Genomic DNA, 8,154 nt, shown 5'->3' on the forward strand with positions numbered 1-8,154 from the left:
TTTTTTTTTTTTTTTTTTGCAGTTTTTGCAGTTTTTGCAGTTTTTGGCTGGGATTGAACCCACCACCTCCAGCATATGAGGCCGGCGCCTTACTCCTTTGAGCCACAGGCGCCGCCCAAAGTTATTTTCTTAAAAGAATGATAGCCTATCCTCTTAAAAGAGAATGAACTATCTGTTGATTCTTAGAGCATTAGAGGTGGTTGAGCATATCTCTTGTACTTGGGGTTAGGCCTGCCTGATCAGCATAAAAACTTGATTTTTTTCTACCAGTAGACTTGTGTTTTTATATGAGTTTAGTTGGAGGCTTACAGCTTGTGGGATACTTTTATTAGCCTTTATTTAATGTTTTAACAATGATCTTGGTTTTATTTACCTCCATTATAACTAAAGAATTAGGCTTTCAAATTTAGGGTAGAATCGTTATGTAAGTTGCCATGTTTCTTTTGGTGCAAAGAAATGGATCATTAGACCTAAAAAAACCTTTATTACCATTGAAAGCAATGGTAAATGGTAAAAGTAAACTGGTTTGTATTTTAGTACAACTACTTTGTATTTTGTTTCTTAGTTTTTTTATTGCTAAGGCATAAGGAACTATGTATTTTCATAATTTATTGTGATTATGTTAAATTAATCCTTTAATTTAGATTTCTACTTACTTTAACCCTTTTAATAATAATTATTATTCTTAACTCTGTTACATTACCTAATAGTAGCTTAGAAAACCTCCAAAGTTTTCATCTTGGCAATAAATGATGATCTTAATCCAGAAGTTAGTTTTCTGTACTTACCCTTGTATTAACAGAGCTAAGCTGTTGACCAGTATATGGCCCATAGATGTTGTGGTAGCTATCTTGTTCAGGATAAATGGATGAAGTACATCAAAGATAGTATGCCCATGAGTTTATTTAGGAAAAATACACATTTTTGATGTCACCCATTCACACAAATTCTTTGACCAGTCCAGAGGGAGTCATAGAAATTTAGAACTTTATAAATGTCTGATATGCTTTCTTGGGTGTAAGCAGGCTTTTAAACCAAACTGTGGGCCTCACCCTAATGGATAGGAACCATGTGTTTGGCCCATCTGATGCATATCTACTTTCGAGTAATCTAAAGAATAAGCAGTGTTGTTAATATCATGGGTTTATAGTATTTGAAATTATTCAGCAATGGCTAGAGTATATCTAAAAAAGTTTTATACATACATATATAAGCCGAAATATATCTTAAGTATATGTAAGGAAAAATTTGTGACAAATGTAGAGAATTGTATGGGTTTTGCTGTTTTAACATGGTTAAGCTTCTATATACCTTCAATATGGAATGTAATTATTTTTTTCTTTTAATACAGGGCAAGCTCGATGATTATCAAGAACGAATGAACAAAGGGGAAAGGCTTAATCAAGATCAGCTGGTAAAGATGTTACTTTTTTTTATTAAAGATTTTATGCTATTTTAAGTAAGAACATTAATTTTGTGGTTCTTTGTGTTTCTGGTAAAGTTGGGGTCTGTCTTTGTCATTTTAGGATGCTGTGTCTAAGTACCAGGAAGTCACAAATAACTTGGAGTTTGCAAAAGAACTACAGAGGAGTTTCATGGCATTAAGTCAAGATGTAAGTAAGAAATAACATTTTTTTTTTTTTTTTGAGACATAGTTTCATTTTGTCACCCTCAGTAGAGTGCTTTTTCATCATAGCTCACAGCAACCTTTAACTCTTAAGCTTAAGTGACACACTTGCCTCAGTCTCCCAAGTAGATGGGAGTACAGGTGCCTGCCACGATGCCTGGCTATTTTTTTAGAGATCGAGTCTCTTGCTAAGGCTGGTCCCGAACCTGTGAGCTCAGGTGATCTACCCACCTCAGCCTTCCAGAGTGCTAGGATTATAAGCATGAGCCACCGTGCCAGCCCTAAAAAAATAACTTGTTTATGAAAAATTAAAAATAGGTTTAGCAGATAATTTTAAGCCTTACTCCTTCCATTACCATTGCTAAATCCACTGCATAGTGATATGATTGGATCCAGTTATATCTAAGATACCTTTCAATTCTATAAAGTTCAATGTGATACCTGAAAGGTGTTGTTTTTTTTTGGGGGGGCTGGGGGGAGATAGCGTCTTCATTCTTAAAGTGCCTTGGTGTCAGCCTAGCTCCCAGCCAACTCAAATTCTTGGGCTTAAGTAATTCTCTTGCCTCAGCCTTCCAAGTAGCTGGGACTATAACACCCAGTTAAGTTTTTTTTTTTTTTTGAGACAGAGCCTCAAGCTGTCCCCCTGGGTAGAGTGCCGTGGCATTACAGCTCACAGCAACCTCCAACTCCTGGGCTCAAGTGAGTCTCCTGCCTCCGCCTCCCAAGTAGCTGGGGCCACAGGCGCCCGCCACAACGCCCGGCTATTTTTTGGTTGCAGCCATCATTGTTGTTTGGCGGGTCCGGGCTGGGGATTCGAACCCACCACCTTAGGTGTACGTGGCTGGCGCCTTAGCCGGTTGAGCTATAGGCGCCGAGCCCAGTTAAGTTTTTAGTAGAGATGGTGTCTCTCTCTTGTTCAGACTCGTCTTGAACTCCTGAGATCAGGCGATCCACCTGCTTTGACCTCTCAAAGGGCTAGGACTATAGGCATGAGCCAATACACTCGGCCTGAAAGATGTCTTTTAAAAATTTTTTTGCAGTTTTTGGCTGGGGCCGGGTTTTGAACCCACCACCTCCCGTATATGGGGGTGGCGCCTGTGGCTCAGTGAGTAGGGTGTTGGCCTCATATACCGAAGGTGGAATGTTTGAACCCGGCCCAGCCAAACTAGAAAAAAAAAAAAAGACTGAGTTTGAGTTATGATAAACATGTAAAGTAGTTATGTAACGTTAAAGTTGTCATTGGTTAAAAAAATTACCTGTGAAGGTATATATTATATGGTAGACATTTATTTTCCATATATTCCTTTATGTCTAAAGACTTATCTCACAATTCCATTAACTGTTGAAACATAAAAAGGTTAACTTATATAATTGATAATTATTCTCACCTTTAGGGATCGTAAAGCAATATCGCAGGTGGATACATTGCTCTTATATAAACTCTTGAGCCAGTAAAATGGGGGGTTATTTCCAAGCACCTTTTGATGTGACAAAAGCTTTGTGAATAGGACAAAAATCGAATACAAACAGCATCAAGTAATTTGTTGAAACCAGAAAATTAAGTCTTCTGAATAAATGTCTCCTTACATGGAGAGGACTAAACTTAGAAAATTGTATTGCATATGTGACAGTGGTCTCATAAGATGATAATACTGTATTTTTACTGAACCTTTTCTATTTTAGATAGTAGATACACTATTTTAGATATTTAGATATTTAGATATTTTAGATATTTAGATACACAAATACCATCATGTTACAGTTGCTTGTACTATTCAGTACAGTGACATGCTGTGCAGATCTGTAGCCTAGGGAGTGTAGATTATATCATACAGTTTAAGTGTGTATTAGGCTATACTGCCTAGGTTTGTAAAGGCACACCCTCATGATGTTTGCAGAAAGACAAAATTATCTAACTGCATTTCTCAGAATGTATACCCATTGTTAAATGACTTGTGACTACATAAAGTTGTCTCTGATTGGCTGAAATGAAAAGTAATTACTTACTGATGAGAGACAGTGTAGTACAGCCATTAAGAGATCTGATTCTGGAGGCAGACTACTTGGTTTGAATACTGACTTCTTGGATGAGTTGATTTCTGTTTCTGTATTACTTACGGTTTTTCCAGAGAATTAGAACCAGTAGAAGGGGAATGAGGAGGAAAGGCCATCATACTGTGTCAGCTCTCTAATCTGTAAAATGTGATAATAATTGTACTTATCTCAAGGGTTGTGTTAAGAGCAAGATTTTATGCATAGCATATTTCAGGCATGTAGCTATCATTTCTTATTTCATCTGGTTGAAGAAGGATCAGCCTGAAAAAAGAAAATGTAATTTGATTTACATCCAGTGTCTTATTCATTTTTATGCTGCTGTAAGAGAATACCTGATAATGGGTGATTAATAAAGAATAGAAATTTATTTTTCATGGTTCTGAAGCTGGCATGTCTAAGATCAAGGCACTGGCATCTAGCCTTCTAGTCCTGATGTGGTGGAAGGCTTAAGGGCAAGAAAGCAAAACCTCCAATCCCTTCTCATGTAGCATTATTAATCCATTCAGGAGAGCTCTGCTCTAACTTCTCAAAAGGGCCCACCTCCCAGCACTGTTGTATTGGGGTGATTAAGTTTCCAACATATGAATTTTAGGGGACACATTCAGAACATAGCACCTAGGTAAGGATTTGCTCTACTTAGCTTCATTAAAACTTGCCCAGTTTCTTTTTCTTTTCTTTCTTTCTTTTTTTTTTTTTTTTGAGACAGAGTTTCACTCTGTTACCCTTGGTAGAGTTCTGTGGCGTCATAGCTCACAGCTCAACCCAAACTCTTGGGCTTCAGTGATTCTCTTGCCTCAGCCTCTCAGGTAGCTGGGATTACAGGTGCCCACCATAATGCCCAGCTATTTTGTTGTTGTTGTAGTAGTTACTGTTGAGCAGGCCCAGGCCAGATTCGAACCCTCCTGCCCCAGTATATGTAGCTGGTGCTGTAACCACTGTGCTACGGGTGCAGAGCCAAAACCTGCCCAATTTCTTTTTCTTAACTGCGTTGAAGAAACAGGATTGCTATACAATTTAACATAACATCTATTTCTGAAACTACTGGTACTGTGTAAAATAAAATGCTTCTCTCCTTTGCTTCAGTTGTAACACTGTTTTTAGGAATTTTCTTTGAGTTTTAACTTCATTGGCAGTTCTTTTACTTAACTCTGATCCTCTGGTATATTTTTCTTTTACTTAACTCTGATCCTGTGGTATATTTTTCATAATTACTACATACTTTTCTGTTTGCATTCAGGAACTTCTTTACTTTAGCTCCAGCTTTTCTTGTCTTCACCTCTTCCCTTTCAAACTGCTAAATTCATCCAGAATAGCTTTCTCTATTTAATCTTATTTCTTTTGCTTTCTTGACTTCCTTTCTCATTCCCACTCCTTATATATACGTTTCCTGCCTCTAGCTCAGCTACCTGTAAAGACCGCTCTACCCTTAAACTGTGTCTCCTCAAGATTGAAAAGCTTGTCATCTTTCACTTACGAATACTTTTCATTCATCATTTATTGTTAAGATATCATGTATTCTACTACCCACTCTGCTATTGTTATGGATTTGTCTTGTTACTGTAACCTTCATCATTCTTTCCAAGTCTCCTTCCTCAAATCTCCCTTTAGAGGTTTCTTATGCCCCTATTTTGGTTTTCACTGAGTTCATCAGTGAGAAAGGTGAGAATGAAAATACTGCCACATTATAGATCATGAAAACAGCGTGCAATGGCTCACACCTGTAATCCTAGCATCCTGGGAGGATGAGGTGGGTGGATTACTTGAGCTCACAAGTTTGAGACCAGCCTGAACAAGACTTGAGACCCCATCTCTACTAAAAATAGAAAAACTGAGGCAAGAGGATTGCTTGAGCCCAAGAGTTGGAGGTTGCTATGGGCTATGATGATGCCATGGAACTCTACCCTCTTACCTTTAAAAAAAAAAAAAGAGAGAGAGAAAACCCTGCCATGCCTCTTGAAAGACTGACCTTTCTCTCTCCCCAGGCTGTTGGCTAGACATTAGAGGGAAGGAAGGAAGTATTTGAGTTTGGCTGATGCTCTCCCTTCACGCTTTCTAGTGAAGAAAAAAGAATATAGTGGGAAAAGTGCATTCATACTTAGCTCTTTTACTGCTACTTTCTTTTTCTTAGCCAGCATCTCATTCATAAAAACAAATTTGTTCTAGTCACTGTTTTTAGTATGTTGGCGTGCTTTTCTGAAAAAAAACAAGCAGTGGATTGTTTGGGAGAAGAGGGTGTTAGTGGGTTTTGACATCTCCTGTGAGTCAGTAGTGGGTACTTGGGAACGTATTTTTCCATAGAGGAGATAGATATGGATAATATTTTTAAGCTTTTTTGTTGTTGTGGTTGAGTTTCTTTTTTAGTTGGCCAGGGCTTTTAATTCTAATTTTTATAATTTTTGGTATGGAAAATTTTCATTCCTAAATTCTTAAAATTTCTCAATAATTTCTAATTTTTATACTGATTATTAAGGAAAATTTCAAAAATAATTGTACAACTAAAGAAAAGATTATAATGAACCTCTGTATTGATCTATACCCAGCTTTCTACAGTTATATCATGGACAGTCAGATTTTACATACTATTGCCTTGCTCCCTGTGTCCTCCAGATAATTTAGAAGCAAATCCCAAATACATTGTTTCATCAGTAACATTTCAGTAGTATAATACATTTCAGGGAAAGATCTGTTCTGAATTTGTAACAAGTGCTTAAAACAGATTATGTTATAAATTATATTTGTAAATTGAGAATAATTATTTTGTGTATCAGGGTCACATCTCACTCATTGACTGAAATATGTTTTATTTATGCTGGACCTGGAATGGAATAAACTAAGTTCTATAGAACTCATTTTATATTTATATTTTGCAGATTCAAAAGACAATAAAGAAGACAGCACGTCGGGAACAGCTTATGAGAGAAGAAGCCGAACAGAAACGTTTAAAAACTGTGCTTGAACTGCAGTATGTTTTGGACAAATTGGGAGATGATGAAGTACGAACTGACCTGAAACAAGGTTTGAATGGAGTGCCAATATTATCTGAAGAGGAATTGTCCTTGTTGGATGAATTCTATAAGTTAGTAGATCCTGAACGGGACATGAGCTTGAGGTATAGTAGTCTTTGATAATGGGAACTTCTAAATATTGCTTTAAGTTGACAACTGAAAGGTAATTAATCAGCTGTTTAATTATTATAAGGTTGAATGAGCAATATGAACATGCCTCCATTCACCTGTGGGACTTGCTGGAAGGGAAGGAAAAATCTGTGTGCGGAACCACTTGTGAGTATCACTGATAATTTTAATTGTGGAACAAAGACTCTTTAAGAGTTAGTTTTTCCTATTTAAAAGTAATATTTATTGGAAGAAAATTTAGAAGCAAATAACATTCCTCTACTTTTTGCTATATTTCCTTTTTGTATCTTATTGTGTGTATGTGCTTGTTCATGTTGTGTGTAAATCAAAATAGCAACAAATAACCAAAAATCTGTACAGATGGTAGTCCTGACTTAAATGGTTTTATGTATAAGTTAGCTGTGCTTAAGGTGGACAGGTAAACACTAGATAGTAGCTAGGAACTGTTTTTCCCTTATGGCTGAAGTTTTGTGACTAATATGTATTGTATCTTTATACCTTACACTCACGGTCACTTATTTTTTTCTCAAACTTCCTGTTTGAGTACCTTAATTTTTTCTGTATTCTAAAAATGCTGATTCCTCCACCAGTTTTCTTATATGTGAGCTTTTAATGCATGAATATGCAACTATGTGTATTTTTTTAAAAGGACAATTAAGTTTCATTCTCTGAGTAAATAAGGAATTTTAGTTTTTAACCCTGCAGTAAATCATAGAACAGGTTCCAGTCTTTACTATTTACAAGGTTGAATTTGGGAAGTAGATTTTTGAACATAATAAAGTAAAAGTATCTGTATATTTATACCTTATTTTTAGCTATTGGTTGATAATAAATTGAATGAGATTGTAAGCTTTACTAGGCAAAACTGTGTGAGGTTTAGTTGGCAAAATTTAGAGTATATTTGCTTTAAGGAAATGGACATATCATACATTAGGTCAGTCCTGTTACTTCTTTTCATGAAATCAGTCTCATTGTTAACTTTTATTGTAGTCTGTATTTCTTTACAAAAACAATTTTTAGCTTCTTGCTTTCAAAAAAATAGCGGGGTGTTGTGGCGGGCACTAATAGTCCCAGCTACTTGGGAGGCTGAGGCAAGAGAATCTTGTAAGCCCAAGAGTTTGAGGTTCTATACCCTGTGACGCCACAGCCCAAGGGCGACATAGTGAGACTCTGTCTCAAAAAACAAAACAAAACAAAAAACTTCTTGCTTTTAATTCTGCTACCAATATGTATAAACTTATTAACTTAAAAAAGCAGTTTTAGCTCAAGCCTTATCACATTTTAAATTTTCATGAGCATTGTTGAAGAGTAACAAGGGTATTAAACCTTTAAGCTACT

At 36.4% G+C, this 8,154-nt stretch overlaps 1 protein-coding gene across 1 annotated transcript in view; it reads left to right on the top strand.

The window, feature by feature from the left end:
• CAPRIN1 (cell cycle associated protein 1) overlaps positions 1 to 8,154 on the top strand; it is a 47,411-nt gene that overhangs the window by 15,577 nt on the left and 23,680 nt on the right. Inside the window, exons 3-6 of the mRNA XM_003781222.3 lie at positions 1,352 to 1,414; positions 1,527 to 1,613; positions 6,553 to 6,791; positions 6,881 to 6,963. Of these exons, the coding sequence (XP_003781270.1) occupies positions 1,352 to 1,414; positions 1,527 to 1,613; positions 6,553 to 6,791; positions 6,881 to 6,963 (472 nt within the window). The remainder of the gene's footprint in view (positions 1 to 1,351; positions 1,415 to 1,526; positions 1,614 to 6,552; positions 6,792 to 6,880; positions 6,964 to 8,154) is intronic.

The sequence above is a fragment of the Otolemur garnettii genome, unplaced genomic scaffold (assembly GCF_000181295.1).
Source record: "Otolemur garnettii isolate 467f Iridium unplaced genomic scaffold, OtoGar3 scaffold00001, whole genome shotgun sequence".
Taxonomy (NCBI): Eukaryota; Metazoa; Chordata; class Mammalia; order Primates; family Galagidae; genus Otolemur; species Otolemur garnettii.